The sequence below is a fragment of the Aplysia californica genome, unplaced genomic scaffold (assembly GCF_000002075.1).
Source record: "Aplysia californica isolate F4 #8 unplaced genomic scaffold, AplCal3.0 scaffold00323, whole genome shotgun sequence".
NCBI lineage: Eukaryota > Metazoa > Mollusca > Gastropoda > Aplysiida > Aplysiidae > Aplysia > Aplysia californica.
The window spans coordinates 786,417-804,181 of record NW_004797593.1 but is presented as its reverse complement, the minus strand read 5'-3'; the positions used below and the strand labels follow the sequence as shown (position 1 = coordinate 804,181).

Below are 17,765 nucleotides of genomic sequence, written 5' to 3'. Positions count from 1 at the left end.
GTTGTTTGTTTTGTTCTTTGGTTTGTTGTTGTTCTTTTGTTGTTGGTATATAGATCTAGTTAATGTATGGTCATGAAAGTTCTTCTTTAAGTGGTTGAACTGGTTTTTCTTGTTTCTGTGAAATATTTTTTCTTGTGGGAATGATTATGTGATTGGCGTAAAGCGCACAGAGCTTATACTAGTATAGGACAGAGCCCTATATACATGCAATCTATTATTATTATTATTTATTTGTTATAGTAAGAGTTTTACAGCACTTGCAACACAATTTGGTCATATAAGTGCTAAAGACTACAGGTGTTACAAGAGAGTGACAAACACAAAAATGAACATGGAGAGAGAGAAGGGTGGTAGATGTTTGATGAGAAAGAAGGAGCTAACGACACTAGAGCAAACACCAACCACCTAAAACAAAAGTTTAGTTTTAGTAGAGCTTTTATAGCACTCGCAACTGCGTACGGTCATATGAGCGCCAGAAGATTTGAGGTGTTACAAGTGAGTAACAAACATTAAAAAAGAAGAAGGGGAGATAAGGACGATAGATGTTCAATGGGAAAGAAGAAGCAAACCACACCAGAGCACCCACCAACCACCCACAGCAAGAGTTTAACAGCACTTGAAACACAATTTGGTCATAAAAGTGCTAAAGATTAGAGGTGTTACAAGAGAGTGACAAACACAAAAATGAACGAGGAGAGAGAAGGGTGGTAGATGTTTGATGAGAAAGAAGGAGCTAACCACACTAGAGCAAAAACCAACCACCCACACGGAAAAAAAAGCATGTATGTAGCCACTGACAGCGGAAAAAAAAATATTTTAAAAGGTACAAACCGATGTCATTCGGGGATCTGTGACTTGCTGAGCAGGCGTGTACACGTCAAAAGTGCAACCGCAAGATCCTTGGGCCGTGTCCTGATCGCAGCGGGACTCCAGATCGACCTGTTTCTTCAGCGCCTCTATATCTTCAACTGACAGATTGATCACTCCTTTCCACAGCTGAGGACAACCGGAGAAGCAGAGGAAGGGAAGGATAAGATAAAATAAGATAGAGGTAAATCTTTCTTGGCTGTACAGGACCATTAAAAACACATGCCGGTATTCATAAATATTAAATTATATGTGAGGCATATCGTGGTGAAATCAGGCGCTCATCAAAATAATTAAATCCCAGAAATCGGCATTTTTCGCCCAGTGTGGACTTTTTTTTTCTTCAAATTTCTGTTCTTTGGGCTCAACACCTTGTATGTCCATTCAAAAACACTTTCCCTCAGTGGGTTTTATGGGAAAACGTTGATTAAAGGCACAAAAAGTGGAAATTTGCAGTTTCCAAGGACTCTTAAAGCTATAGAAGTCACCAAACTTTGGCGGCCGTTTTCTTGCTAATTTTACATCTAATACCAAGCGACCCCACCCCCTTCAATCGCAGTTATCTTGACACAAAAAGGCCATATAAGTGCTGAAGATTAGAGGTTTTACAAGACAGTAACAAACATAAAAAAGAAGAAGAGATAAGGACGATAGATGTTTGATAGGAAAGAAGAAGCAAACCACACCAGAGCACCCGCCAACCAACCACTGACAAGCAGACAGACAGACAGACAGACAGACAGACAGACAGACAAACAGACAGACAGACAGTAGAACAGACAGATGAATAGACAGACATGCAGACTCAGGCCACTCACCTCTGTGGACCCCACAGTAGCGACACCGTCGGCATCCTTGGTGACCGTCCAGAGCCTGACCTGGTAGCCCGTGTCCCACCACTGCATGGGGTTAAAGTTCAGCACCAGATTCGTGTTGTCGTACAAGGTCACCTGCGGAGGAGCGCCTGTCGTCAGTGCCCACTCCGAGTTCAGGATCTGAGCCCTGCGTCATACGATTTTTAGTTTTAGTAAGAGTTTTACGGCACTTGCAACACAATAAGGTCATATTTATAAGTGCCGAAGATTAGAGGTGTTACAAGAGAGTAACAAACACAAAAAAGGGGGAAACGACAGATGTTTGACAGAAGAGAAGAATCAAACCACACCCGAGCACCCGTCAACCACCCACTTAGTAAGTGTTTTATGGCACTTGCAACACAATAAGGTCATATAAGTGCCGAAGATTAGAGGTGTTACAAGAGAGTAAAAAACACAAAAAAGGAGGAGGGGAGATAAAGAAGATAGATGTTTGACAGGAAAGAAGAAGCGAACCACACCAGAGCACCCCCCAACCACCCTAACGATAATAATAGATAGATAGTAAGAGACAGATAATAATAGATAGATAATAAAAGATAGATAATAATACATAAGAATAGATAGATAGCATTTGCATAGTGCAAATACCCGCCCAACAGCAAGCTCTACGCGCTTTACAATATATACTATTACCCCAACAGACCTGACAGCATTTAATAATAATAGATAGCATCTGTATAGCACAAATTCCCGCTCAACAGCAAGCTCTATGTGTTTTACAATCTATGCTATTACCCCAGCAGACCAGATAGCATTCTGAAACAATTTCAACTTCCTGGGAAGCATACACAAGAGTCAAGGAAGGGATCAGTCCCCAGAACCTCGGCATATTAAAAGATTATGTAACAAACTACAAAATATACAACCACATAATTGTCAATAAAAATGTGTGTTTTCACATCATTTACAATAAGTGAGGGGAGTGGGGGGGACCTTGAATTTTATGCCAACCAATTGGGAGTTTTTCGATGGGCGAAAAATAAACATCAGAATGCCCTGCTTTTCTCGGAGTATCTGGTGAGTCTCGAGGTGTAACTCCCCTCACCTGATCTGTGCCCGGATGGAGCTGGAGCCCAAATTGGCGTGGCTGCAGTTGACGCCGTTGCAGGAGACCAACTGACGGTTGAGGCCATCGGTTACCGCAAAGGCAGCTGCGATCGTGTTCAAGACGTACTCATCCTGATTCACGTCTGCCACGTCGACCTTCTGAAAAATAAAGATGCTAATTTTTAGTTTTAGTAGAGGTTTTACGGCACTCGCAACTGCATAAGGTCATATGAGCGCCAGAAGATTAGAGGTGTTACAAGAGAGTAACAAACACAAAAAAGAAGAAGGGGAGATAAGGGCGATAGATGTTTGATAGGAAAGAAGAAGCAAACCATACCAGAGCACCCGCCAACCACCAACGAATAAAGATGACAATGTGGATAAACTCTTTATCTTCGAGGGGGGTAAACCCACTATGCCGGGATCCTCTTTTAGTATGAAATCTAAATATGACATAAAGGTCACTATATCAGTCATTAAATCAAAACAAGTGAACCTATTTTGACAGTTCTTCATATGATGAATGAACTCCCGGTAAAAGAGACCTGTTTTCGGTAATAGCCGAAAACTAATTTGACGTTGAAGTCGTCGTAAAAGAATGTGCACAGCAAAAAGAAGTTTAAAGGCTTAAAGAAGAAACAAAGAGTTCCTCTGAACACACTTCAAACTGCAAAAAGAGATAAGGCTCTGAGTTCCTAAGAGGAAATCTATCCACAGCAGGTAAAAGAACTTGTCAAGACGGTCTTAGATGACCACCGATAGTCAAGGAGAAAAATGACCGCACAAGACAGGTGGCTGTCTAACACAGGTCATTATAGATTTAAAAATATGCAAGGGAGGAAATTGGGACAAACTGTTTTTGCTGTCCCAGCAGCTGAGCACCATTTGTGACAAGATGATCAAAATGAGACCAGCACTAAAGACTTTGACGATAAAAAATAAATACAGTATAACACGAAGAGCTCGAATTCGTCGGAACCAGCCTCGGTAGTTCGAGCGATCCGTAGCTCAAGGGACACATGAACAGTGTTATGGCATCGGCCGTGTCAAAGAATCAAGGGAAGCAATAAATATTGCTACTTTAGGGGCAAAACAATAGATCGTGTGATGTACAACCCTTCCTCTCGCTCGCTCCACATAAGCATGGGCATGAGTGTCGAGCAACGAGCTAAAAATAGCACTGCTAGCTGCTTCTGTGGAGGGAGTAAAGTAGTATCTTACCCACCTTGTCTTTTTCCTTTTTAAAAAATTATTATTATTTTGTCTCAAGTAGACCTCACTCAAAGGGCATCGACCTTAGATTTCTACGGCGGCCTAATTAGTTTGACTATTCCGTCTTTGTGTTCAAGCTTCGCGTAATTTTCTTACAAAGATAAAGGAGAAGAAAAAATGGGACCGCAGGCACAGATCGACGGATGCGTGATTTAGAGCCTTCTGTGTCCAACCTATCCGGGTTATACTGTACGATTGTTGGGTTTTTTTTGTTTTAGTAGAGGTTTTACGGCGCTCGCAACTGTTAAAGGCCAAATGAGCGCCAAGGGGTGGATGTCAACAAGGAAGTCCTTACAGGGAATCAGACTTACTCTGCTCACCTCTCTAGCTTCAACAGCACAAAGTCTACTTCGACTATCAAGGCACCCCGGAAATAGCGGGTCAGCAGAGTGTGACAAACATACAAAAGAAGTTGAGGAAAAATGACCATAGTAAGGATTAGGAAACAAAAAGCAGCAGCTCCCTGTTGTAGATCAGGCACAGTTGTGAGCATGACATTGTTGGATAAGCCCATTTACAATTCTACTGTGCATTAGAAGGAGAAATGTCCCCCCTTTGGGAATGGCCTGAAGACACTTCAGTCAGTGGCACCGCCTTGTGGGTTATACTGTACTATGAAGTTCTTCACCCCCGGTAGGTAATCCCACAACCTCCGTCCGTCTCACCTTATTCTTATCACACTCGGGTCTAGGGGGACTGCCGGCGGGAGCGTAGATGGGGGTGATGGCGTCGCTGAGCGTACAGCCGTGAACCAGCTGGAAGAACTCCTCAAACCAGGGGCGAGGCACCTGCCCGTTGTTGCGGTCCCCGTCCAGCGGCTCGTAGCGGAGCTGGGCCACGTAGTTCAGGTCGAAGCTGCTCACCTTGTCTGTCACTCTCTGGACCGTCACAATCTGAGGGGAGGGGGTTGTTGGGTGGTTTGTTTGAGTGATGATTGGAGGAGGAAGAGGAGAGGGAGGAGGAAGAATGGGAAGAGGATGAGGAGGAGAACTTCTTTGTTGGTTCGTTTTAGTGTAAATATTTGAGGAGGATGAGGAGGAGGAAGAGGAAGAGGAGGAGGAGGAAGAGGAGGAGGAGGAGGAGGAGAAGGAGGAGGAGGAGGAGGAGGATTTTGTTGGTTCATTTTAGTGTAAATATTTGAGGAGGAGGAAGATGAGATGGAGGAGGAGAAGGGGGAACAGGAGGAGGAGGGGGAGGAGGAGGAGGGGGAGGAGGAGGAGGGGGAGGAGTGGGAAGAGGAGGAGGAGGAGAATTTATTTGTTGGTTCGTTTTAGTGTAAATATTTGAGAAGGATGAGGAGGAGGAGGCGATGGAGGAGGAGGAGGAAGAGAAAGTTGGTTAATTTGAGTAAAGATTGGAAGAGGAGGGGGAGGAGGAGGAAGAGGAGATAGAGGAGGAGGAAGAGCATGAGGTTTGTTCATTTGAGTAAAGATTGGAGAAGGTGAAGAAGGAGGAGTGCAGGAACGACTGTAGTCACGAACAGGAAATTGTGAGGGTGTCAATTTTAAAAGCTTGTGGACTCATAACTTCAAAATTGTTTGACTGGTGGTTTATCGTTAAGTGTTGTTGAAAGGGAAATTTAACAACAATAATCAACCAACAGTTGAACAAAAATACAGTAATGAGTCAACAAGCGTTTAAAATTCGTACCCTCACGATTTTCAGTTTTTGACAACCGTCGTTTTCCCCCTGTTTTCTTCATATGGTCGCTTTTAAGGACAAGAGATCTAACCCAGATTTCCGGGGTTTCCAGAAATCTTGACTTTCACCAAAAGTGGGCATTACCCTACCTAAAGGAGAAGTTAGGCTTCATTGGTGCGTATATTTGTTTGGTTTTATAGAAAACTCTCCTCGTCTTCTAAAGAAATTGAACAAGGGGCAAAAACTTTACGTTCAATTTTCTCAAACCAGCGTTTTCGGGATAGCCCCCTTGTGCTTAAAAGTGACCATATATTGACCAGACTAGGCGTTCCACCCCAATTGCCTTCTGGCGACAAAGAATCAACACCTCTGATGGTACAATCACCTTTAACTGGTAGTCGTTGGGAATTAAGTCCTTGAGGTCATCCTCAGAGAAGTCCCAGTCAGAGGCCACCAGCCACACGTATTCCCGACCCACGCTCGAGTCGGCGGCCGCCTTGATCACACTGCGGACAAATTTCTCTCCACCCAGAAGGACCACAGCTCTCGAGCCTGAGGAGGAAATAAGTTTTGTTATAGGTAAAGTAAAGAGTTTTACAGCACTTTCAACATAAACAGGAAGATCACAGAGATATAGCACTGAGTAATATACAAAGAAAACGAAAGGAGTGGATAAAGATGATAAATATGTGATCCAAAAAAAGAAGGAGTAAACCACACCAGAAGAAGGTGCCTACTAAAAAAATTTTAAAAAAGAACAAAAATTTGATCACAGTGTCCAATGGAAAAGTCCGTTCTGCAAAGCGTGCAAAATGCATGATAAACACCAGCCGCAGAATTCACAATGCCGGGCCACTCATCAGTATAGCCTGCTTAAAAGTTTGAGACCCACCAGTTTTTAGCTTTTTAGAAGGAGGCTCAGTCATTTTCACAACTAAATCTAGATCTAGATCAAGTAATCCGTAGAACGTGAAATCAATTAGATCTAAGCGTTGTCGAAATTCCTCGCAGGGAAAACCGAACCAATCCTGAATTTAGTGTGATAAAGTGTGATAATGAGGCGCAGTTTTTAAAAAAACTGCTGCTGTTGCATTCGAAATATAGAATCAAGACATACTGAGGAAACTTTGCGCCCGATACCACAATTCGTATAAAGAACAAACGATACTACACAGTAATCGGCCTATTGGAAACCCGCGTTTAACAAATACTCATGATCATTTAAGAATTTTTTCGGTGTGATCTAGTCGTAGCATTAATTATTCATTAAGAAAAGGGGTCAAATTTCTGGCTAAATGCTAATTCACTGAACAGTGGAAACGAAGATAACTAAATGACCACCTCCTCCCACTATAAGGATGTATTCTAACCAAGACCACAAATGGTCGCTTATAAGGACAAGTGGGCTAACCCAGATTTCAGGGGTTTTCAGAAATCTTGACCATACAAAAAGTGGGCACTATATTGCCTATAGAAGAAGTTTGGTTTCATTGATATGTATATTTGTTTGGTTATGAAGAAAACTCTCCCTGTCTTTTAAAGAGACTGAATAAGGATCAAAAAACTTTTAACGACGATTTTCTCAAAACAGCATTTATTGGGATAGCCCCCTTGTGCTTAAAAGCGACCAAATGAAGATCAACAACGAACAACCTCCTCCCCCTCTTGACCTGTGCGACTCACCAGAGCTTCCAGACAGCAGGTTCAGCAAGCTCTTCAGGTCCGCCTCGCTGGCATCCATGGCCGCCCTCACAGAATTGCCATAGCACACTCTGGAAAACAGAAAACAGACAATCATAGTTACTTCCGGTTGAAACACCAGTGATACGAGAAGCTAAACGAAATGAAATGAAAAAAGGAACACCAAAAGTAGCAAATTACTTAAGCTAGTTGCATCTCATCTCTTGCTTGTCGCCCCACCTCCTTCCATCCTTCTCCCACTCCCCCCTCCCCCCTCCACCCCACCTGTCCGACAGAAAACCTAGTTTTTTTTAGTCAGAGTTTTTTAGTTTTAGTAAGAGTTTTACTGCACTTACAACACAATAAGGTCATATAAGTGCCTAAGAACAGATGGGTTACAAGAGAGTGACATACACAAAAAAGAAAGAGAAGAGATAAGAACGATAGATGTTTGAATGGAAAGAAGGAGCAAACCACACCAGAGCACCCACCAACCACTTACAGTCAGAGTTTTATCGAACTTGCAACTCATACAGAAAACCAAAAAAATCATTTTAAAAATAAAAAACATACAAAAGTGCCAAAAAAGGAAGGAAACGTACTTCCTCATGCTAGCGTAGTAGCTGAAGCGTTCCCACGGCTCCATTCCATTCTCGGAATCTTCGTAGACCACGTCCACGTAGTTCCAGTCCAGCGAGTTGAGCAGCTTGACCAGCGCCAGCATCTGACCGCTGACGGGGGAGATGGTCCGGGCCAGGTAACGCTGACCGTCCAGGTCCGGGCTCATGGCGTTGGGACTCACGTAAGTCACTCCGGGCGCCTCCAGCAGACGAGCGGCGGCCATTGTGTTGTGGTCTCCAGACGTGACTACAGCACCGATGTTGTTCATGTTGATGGTGTAGCCTTCATCGTCAAAGCTGAAAGAGGGCAAGATCAGATCAGGATCAAAAGATCAGAAAATCGCAAAATCGCCCTGATCAGAACAGGAGACAGTAAAGAGTAGTCAGTCAGCCGCCAAGCCACTGGTAAGAAAAAGATTTAAAACTTTTTGGATTTAAAAACAATTTTTAAAACTACATACGCAATATACGCAAAGAAAGGAAAGGGACATTAAAAGAAAACAATGCAAATCAATCGCCAATCCCCAAAAGAGTAAAATACTCCCAAAGCAAAACCTTTCTCTCTGTCCTACTATCCCTCCCTCCTCCTCCTTCCTCCAATGAACGAATATTCCTGTGTTAAGAACATCAGAATCATCCCCCCCCCCTCAAACCCTGCCACCAAACACTACATAGAATGCATATCCATGCTCTTCAGCATACTCTGTGAGCTTTACAACTAATTATTTTATATCCCCAAAGTAAACACGTTTCCTGTATTAAGTACATCTGAATCACATTCTCCCCCCCCCCCCCCCCTAAAACAACTGCAAAAACTTTTATATAGTGATTATCCATGCTCCGCATCACGCTCTATGTGCTTGACAACTATCATATATCTCCAAAGAAAAACTCTTTTCCTGTATTAAGAACATCAGAATCACAACCCCCCCCCCCCCCAAAACACACAGACAAGAGACAAAAACTCACTTTATGTTACACAGACCCCCTCCCAACAACACACACACACACACACACACACACACACACACACACACACACACACACACACACACACACACACACACACACACACACACACACAGACAAAAGACAGACAAAAAAACTCACTTTGTGTCACCACACACACAAGAACTCACTTTGTGTTACACAGCCCCTCCCCTTGCAGCAGACCGAAGAGATCCTGGTCTACCCTCAGGCTGTTGGAGCAGGTGTCAACGATGAGGAACCGGATGCCCTTGTTGTAAACGCCGTTGGTGGCAGAGCCCTGAGGGGAGGGGGGGGAGGGAGACAAAGGAAGGGCACAGTTTTGTTTATTTTAGTAGAGGTTTTGCGGGGCTTGTCATATGAGCACCAAGGGATGAATGTCAACAGAGAAGTCCTTACAGGGAATCAGGCTTACTCTGCTCACCTCTCTAGTTACTCTGCTCACCTCTCTAGCTTCAACAGCACAGAGTCTGCTTCGATTATCAAGACACTCCGGAAATAGTGGGTCACAAGAGTGTGACAAACATACAAAAGAAGTAGAGGAAAAATGACGATAGTAAGGATTAGGAAAGAAAAAGCAGCAGTTCCCTGTCTCTGTTGCAGTTCAGGCACAGTCATGAGCATGACATTGATAAATCAGCCCATTTACAATTACAATTCTACTGTGCATACGAACTCGAGATGTTAATGTCCCCCCTCTTTGGGAATGGTCTAAACACACTTCAGTAAGTAGCACCGCCCCAGGGGGGGTATGAGGACAGATAACAGAGGACAGATAACACAGGACAGATAACAGAGGACATAACAGAGGACTGAGGACAGATAACAGAGGACGATTAACAGAGGACAGATAACACAGGACAGATAACACAGGACAGAGGACAGATAACACAGATAACAGAGGACAGATAACACAGATAACAGAGGACAGATAACACAGGACAGACAACAGACATACCTCCACTTTACTGAGGAACAGGTTCTCCACACTGTACAGGAAGGCTAGCAGCTGGTGGAAACCTGGCACGTTGAGACTGCCACAGCGGTACGGGTCCACGCCCTGCTTGTGCACGTCGAAGAACGCAACTACCGTTGTGGCGTCCGCTGGTATGTTCTTGGTGCTGGAAAAGAAACGGGGAAGAAGACAAGAGTTATCATTAATGGAGGAAGCTTACTTAATAATAATAATAATAGATAGCATTTATATAGCGCAAATCCCCGCTCAACAGCAAGCTCTATACGTTTAACAATCTACACTATTACCCCAGCAGACCACAGAGCATTGTGAAACAACCTCAACTTTCTGGGAAGCATACAGTGCAAGCAGCCATTTATAGGCGCTAAAACACTAAAATACTGACAAGTTCTTTCGCTGTCTATGGCCGGGTACCCATTCCCACCTGGGTGAAGTGAAGAAAATTAATGTAAAGCGCCTTTCCCAAAGGACACAACGTCGGGCTCACGACTCGAATCCCGAACCCGCGACCTCATGATTGCGAGTCCAGTAGTCTAACCACTAGGCCAACGACGCCACTTAAACAGAAGGTAACATATCTACACCATAACGGATGTTTAAAGCAATGAAAAAACAAGACAGACAGACAGACAGCAAACTACAGAGACAAAAAATAAAAAAAGAAGATGGACCTGTAAGAGATGCCCTGTAACGATGGAAGGAGCCCAAACTGGTTGGGAAATTTAAACGCTTTTAGAACAAGAAAAATCTACATTCACAGCAGTAAAGTAGCAGAGCTTTAAATACTTTTAGAACAAGGAAAATCTCCATTCACTGCAGTAAAGTAACAGAGTTTTCAACACTTTTAGAACAAGAAAAATCTCCATTCACTGCAGTAAAGTAACAGAGTTTTCAACACTTTTAGAACAAGGAAAATCTCCATTCACTGCAGTAAAGTAACAGAGCTTTCAACACTTTTAGAACAAGGAAAATTTCCATTCACTGCAGTAAAGTAACAGAGTTTTCAACACTTTTAGAACAAGGAAAATCTCCATTCACTGCAGTAAAGTAACAGAGTTTTCAACACTTTTAGAACAAGGAAAATTTCCATTCACTGCAGTAAAGTAACAGAGCTTTCAACACTTTTAGAACAAGGAAAATCTCCATTCACTGCAGTAAAGTAACAGAGCTTTCAACACTTTTAGAACAAGGAAAATCTCCATTCACTGCAGTAAAGTAACAGAGCTTTCAACGCTTTTAGAAGAAGGAAAATCTCCATGCCCTGTAGCAAAGTAACAGAACATAGTTCTCAGTGGTTTTTGTCAGGAGTGTTCCCAAAGTCCTGACTTCAAGTAAAATTCAGGGAACAAATCTTCCATTCACAGTAGACAAAGAAAGTAAGAAAACTACCAAAAAAGGCCTTAAAAACAGAATCTTAAAGTTAGTAAAGAAGTAAAACTATCTGTCATTCTGATCTCTCTTCCTGTTTTGTGTTTATCACCCTCTTGTAACACCTCTAATCTTCAGCACTTATACAATCCTATTGTATTGCAAAGGCGGTAAAACTTACTAAAACCAAAAAGGGAGTGGAACTCAAGAATACAACACTGAACTTTCTTTCTTTTTTTTTTGTAGAGTTTTACGGCACTCGCAACTTCATAAAGTCATATGACTGCCAAGAGGTGGATGTCAACAGAGAAGTCCTTACAGAGAATCAGACTTACTCTGCTCACCTCTCTAGCTTCAACAGCACAAAGTCTGCTTCGACTATGACATTGTTAGATCAGCCCATTTACAATTCTACTGTGCACTAAAACGAGAAATGTCCCCCCTTTGGGAATGGTGTAAAGACACTTCAGACATCAAAATTCCTACAAGAATGCAATACCGAAATTTCAGACATTGAAATTCCTACAAGAATGCAACACCGAACTTTCCAACATCAAAATTCCTACAAGAATACATCTCTTAACCTTCCGATATCAAAATTCCTAGAAGAATACAACACTGAACTTTCCGACATTAGTTAAAATTCCTTCAAGAACATCTATCGTCCTTATCTCTCCTCCTCCTTTTACTCTCTTGTAACACATCTATTCTTCAGCACTTATTTGACCTTATTGTGTTGCAAGTGCCATAAAACTCTTACGAAAACTAAACTTAAACCTATACCATTTCACCATTTTTTTTTGGGGGGACCTACCTGTCCAGGATGAGGTAGCGGACGCTGGAGTCTCTAATGGCCGGACACTCGGAGCAGGCGTCTTCGCGATTACAGCCGCTGTTCCACTTGGACACGTAGTTGTTGTCCACCGAGATCGTACCGCCGCTGGTGTTGTAGTAGCCGATCTGTGGGGGGAGGGGTGGAGGGAGGGGTGGAAGGGGTGTGGTGGTGGAGGGGGAGGGGTGAAAGGGGTGTGTGTGTGTTAGGGTGTGTGTGCGTTAATATGTGTGTGGGCAGGGGGGGGGCAGGGGTAAGGGATGAAAACACACATGGTCAACTCTCCAAAAGCATTTAATTTGCTTGTTTGAGTTTGACTAAACTAAAAAAAAAATATTTGGTCAGGTTAGTGTCAACACTGATTTTAAATTGGACATCGTAGCAACGGAAAATGATAAGACCAACAGCAGAATAGTCCTACATCTGACAGAATACTTTTTCATTTCAGTTACACTTCAAAAGACCCCAAGTCGCCAGAGACTAGACAATATGTCAGGCATCATGGTGAAATCAGGCGCTCGTCAAAATAATCAAATCGAAGAAAAAAGCTATTTTTTCTGACAATTTGGAAATTTTTTAATTAAAATTTAATTTTTTTGCTCAACATCTTTTATGTCCATATAAAGGCACATTTCCATGTGAATTTTCCTGGGAAACGTTGATTAAAGGCCACATTTTGTAATTGTTGAAATTTCAAAGATTCTCAAGCTTTGAATTTACCAACGTTTGGCGGCCATTTTCTCGTTAATTTTAACCACTGAACCTAGGCAACCCGATCTTCTTCGATTGCAAATATGTTGACTTCAATTCAAGGTAGATGGATATTTTTTTTTGCCAAATGCAAGACAAATGAACAAGCTTCAAGACATTTTTAATAACTCTATATACCCAAAAATCGACGAGCGCCTGATTCCACCAAATCGAGCTACATATTATAGCAGTCAAAGTTCCTGAGTCACACTGACTGATATGGTCGCTATAAAAAAATTAACTTTATCGAAAGTATCAGAAACATTTGTGGGAAGACATGGAAAAACATCGAAAGGCTAATCCAGGATATGCTGATCCAGGTTGAGAAAGGCAATGATGATGATGATGATGATGAGGATGATTCTACTACTACTACTACTACTACTGCTACTGCTACTGCTACTGCTACTGCTGCTACTGCTGCTACTACTACTACTACTACTACTACTACTACTACTACTACTACTACTACTACTACTACTACTACTACTACTACTGCGACTACTGTTACTGCAACTTCCACTACTTCCGCTACTACTACTACTATCACTCAACCCTTGTTTTATTCTCTGCGGTTTACAATGATGATGATGATGATGATGATGATGATGATGATGATGATGATGATGATGATGATGATGATGACGACGATGATGATGAAGTACAAGTTCCTGCTCCTCATCTCACCTGAATGTAGTTGGCGCCGACGATGCTGCCTTTGACGATGCTGTTGAACCGGAAACTGGAGACCCCATGCCTGTCTTCGAAGAAGAACTTATTGCCAACAGGGTCAACGAACTCAACATCCGCCAGCTTCGTGGAGAGCTGCTCCCGGCGGAGCACGTTGTTACTGTACGCCTGACAGACACCAGCGTAGTTCTTACCTGCAAATTGTGTTTTAGTTTTAGAAAGTGTTTTACAGCCTTTGGAACACAATAAGGTCATATAAGTACACACATGCCCCCCACCCCTCCACACACACACACACACACAAAAGCATTCCCCCCCCTCCCCCCCCCCTCCCCACACATACACACACACACTCTCCAACACACACATGCCCCCCCCCCTTTCCACACACACACAGAGTACACAACCCACCACAGTACTGCTGCAGAGTGGCGTGCAGACCGTACGCCGCGGCGTAGATGGCGTTCATGACATAGACGACCCCCGGGTCCTGCTGGTAGCCCCGACTGTCGATGATGCTCTGCAGGGACAAAGGGCACTGGCGCGGGTAGCCCATGGTGTTGGTTTTGGAGGTGTAGCACTGGTGGATCTCCTGGTAGTACTCCTCAAACCAAGGGTTCTCCTTCGAGTTGGCCAGTGTCTTAGAGCTCATGTACGTCTCAAAGCTCTGGAACAGAGGGCGAAAAAAAGGGGAATGGGTAAACATGTGTTTCTAGTTTTAGTAGAGGTTTTACGGCGCTCACAACTGCATGAGGTCACATGAGCGTCAGAATATTAGAGGTGTTACAAGAGAGTAACAAACGTAAAAAAGAAGAAGGGGAAATAAAGACGATAGATATTTCATAGGAAAGAAGAAGCAGACTACACCAAAAAAAAGGAGAAGAGATCTGGATGATACATGATTGATAGGAAAAAAGGAGAAGCAAACCACACCACACCACCCACTAACCACCCACCTCAAACAAACGGACAGACAGTCCAATAAACAAGTGTGAACAATCCTAGTACACAAGAAAAGTCCGTTTTAAAGTATTAGTATTTTATAGCCCTTGCAACACAATAAGGTCATATATGTGCCGAAGAATAGAAACACAACAAGAGAGAGATAAAAAGAAAATAGGAGAAGAGAATCTGGACGATACCTGTTTGTCAGGAAAGAAGGAGCAAACCACACCACAGCCCCTGCCAACCACCCACGAGAGAAGTCAACAACCCAGAATTTTTTCCTCACCTCAACATCGTCGGAGTCCAGCTTGATGGTGATGGAGTCCACGGCGTAATCCTCGGCATCCTCTATAGCTTCCTGGTTGTCGGCCCACGCATCCGAGCCGAAAAATCTGTCATTAAAAGGGAACAGATTTACAGTCTTATCGATCCCAACAGACAAATTCGGTTTACAATAGCCCACATATGTGTCATGACGCAGTGGAATCAGGCGCTCCTCAATTCTAGAACATTATTTTAAGAGTTATTTTTAAAGCTTGTTCATTTGTCTTGCTTTCGGAGAAAAGAAAATCTATCTTCAATAGAAGTTGAGATATTTGCAATAAAAGGAGGTGGAGGTCACCTAGTTTTAGAGGTAAAATTAGAGAGAAAAGGGCTGCCAAGGTTAAGTGACTTCCACAGCTTGAGAGTCCTTGGAAGCTGAAAATTTACATTTTTTTTGTTGGATCAAAGTTTTTCAGTAAAATTCACACAAAAATGTGTTTTTAAAAGGATGTAAAGCTGTTGAACCAAAAATTAAAAATTCCATAAAAATTGTATTACAAGAGAGTAATAAATGCAAAACAGAAGGAGAGATAAGGACGATAGGTGTTTGATAGGAAAGAAGGAGCAAACCACAAAAGAGCACCTGTCGACCACCCACTAAATAGCAGTGTAAGAGAATCTAACAGACAGCAGCGCTGTAAATGGGTGAGACAGATCTGATATAGGTAGATCTAACAGAGAAAGAATAGGTATTTCAACAGATTGATAGTGGTGGCAGAGAGACGTCTCTTTCTTCCCCCGACACCCAAAATGGTATAAGCGGCGGATAAAAGGAAAACGATAAAACGAAAAATGTAGTCAACAGTCACCACCAACACACACTGAACAAACAAAAATACACACCTGAGCTTGCCCCTGGCGCGGTCAGACCGACCGACGGCCTTGAGAACGGAATTGACGTACTCCGTGTGGAGGAAGGAGATAACAGTGTTGGCGGCCGGCTTCTCGATCAGTCGCGACACCACCGCGTTTGACGTTTCTCTGGGAAAGTCAAGAACAAAAGCCGTGACACAGTTTGGCTTTTTCTTGGGGGGGGGGGGGAGTTCTTGGGGTTTTTTTTAAGTCCTCTGTCCTGAGTCCATGTTGGATATTTTTATGTAAGATTTTTAAAATGTCATCATGGTAGCAATTATTATACTTCAATTTTTAAAAAACTGGAAAAAGGAAATGTCTTTCAAATTTGATGATGATAATAATGATGATGATGATTATGTTGGTGATCATGTTCCTGATGAGGCCCTTTACCGGGCGAAACGTTGAACCTACTGTATAAAATTTGAATATTCTACCAGTCTCAACCCTTTTTTATTCCTTGCTATCTACTATGATATGATACTGATGATGGTAAAGCATGAGACAGTTTAGAAAGGCACACACATGGACTCAACAAGAACTAAGCTGTCTGATAGGGCAGTGAAGTAAATAACTGTTTAAATGATACCTTTCTAAGAGGCACCATTTTACATCTGACAATACTCATTTGTCAGTCATGCAGCCATTTAAAATGAGGCTTAAGTCATATAAGCAAAACAAACAAAAATATGCCTAAAATGACAATTCAATAAAGACCAAAGGGTGGTGCCTTTTTTAAACAAATCCCTCCCTCCCTCCCTCTCTCTCTCTTTCTCTCTCTCTCTCTCTCGCTCCCTCTCGCTCCCTCTCTCTCCCTCCCTCTCTCTCTCCCTCCCTCTCTCTCTCTCTCCCTCTCTCTTTCTCTCTCTATCCCTCCCTCTCCCTATCACTAAGCATGAGAGACCCAGCGTGTCCCAGAACATACCTAGAGGGGATACCCAGGTCAATATAGTCCACGGACTGAGCCACACACACACGGTACTCAGAGGCCAGCGCTTCCAGGGTGTCCTTCACTGTGCGGCCGTTCTCGTTACCCATGTACAGAATCTGGGGGGGAAAAAGCCATTGTTTTAGTTTTAGTAAGAGTTTTACAGCACTTGTAACGCAATAAGGTCATATAAGTTCCGAAGATTAGAGGTGTTACACAAGAGTTTAGTTTTAGATTTAGTTAGAGTTTTCAGGCACTTGCAACACAATAAGATCAAATAAGTTCTGAAGTTTGAAGGTGTTACAAGAGAGTTTAGTTTTAGATTTAGTTAGAGTTTTACAGCACTTGCAACGCAATAAGGTCATATAAGTTCCGAAGATTAGAGGCGTTACACAAGAGTTTAGTTTTAGATTTAGTTAGAGTTTGTTTTAGTAAGTGTTTTATGGCACTTGCAACACAATAAGGTCATATAAGCGCCAGAGATTAGAAGTGTTACAAGAGAGTAACAAACACAAAAAAGAAGGAGGGGCGATAAAGACGATTTAATACTTATTTCAATGTTGGGGAAAAGAAAAGTAGCCAGACAAATAAACTAGAAAAGTGCACGGGAACCTACAAGATAACACCCTCCAACCACCAACAAAAGTAGACAGAGATGCAGAAACAACAAAAGATATATATAATGAAATCTAAATCCTAACTATGGACTCTTCCAAAACCCATGACAGAAATCAATTTCTGACTATAAGCAAGATATCAAGCACAAACAACACATGGACAGGAAAGACAGATGCATCAACAACATTTTTGGATCAAAATATACAGACAGATGAAAAAATCAGCAAAGTAAAGAGAGGCACATCAACAAAATAAAGGTCACTTAATGCTGGGGGGAAAAGTAAGACAGACAATGGTCATGGGGTGCTTGATAAAAGCAACAACAACGGCAAAAACTACAGCGGAAAGAAGAAAAGTAAAACTTACAAGTAACACTCTCTAACCACCCCAACAGTGAGAAAACAACAAATGTTTGTTTTTTTGTTTGTTTTAGTAGAGGTTTTACGGCGCTCGCAACTGCATAAGGTCATATGAGCGCCAGAAGATTAGA

The 17,765-nt window shown here is 42.5% G+C and overlaps 1 protein-coding gene across 1 annotated transcript in view; it reads right to left on the bottom strand.

Annotated features, from left to right (window-relative positions):
* The window catches only part of LOC101850490, a gene marked incomplete in the record, with an annotated part of 69,961 nt that overhangs the window by 12,050 nt on the left and 40,146 nt on the right, over positions 1-17,765 (bottom strand). The window contains 15 exon segments of the mRNA XM_013084867.2: positions 832-996; positions 1,686-1,869; positions 2,791-2,951; positions 4,730-4,957; positions 6,091-6,257; positions 7,389-7,477; positions 7,988-8,302; positions 9,145-9,272; positions 9,951-10,113; positions 12,151-12,296; positions 13,606-13,802; positions 14,020-14,275; positions 14,840-14,945; positions 15,721-15,858; positions 16,655-16,776. Of these exon segments, the coding sequence (XP_012940321.1) occupies positions 832-996; positions 1,686-1,869; positions 2,791-2,951; positions 4,730-4,957; positions 6,091-6,257; positions 7,389-7,477; positions 7,988-8,302; positions 9,145-9,272; positions 9,951-10,113; positions 12,151-12,296; positions 13,606-13,802; positions 14,020-14,275; positions 14,840-14,945; positions 15,721-15,858; positions 16,655-16,776 (2,565 nt within the window).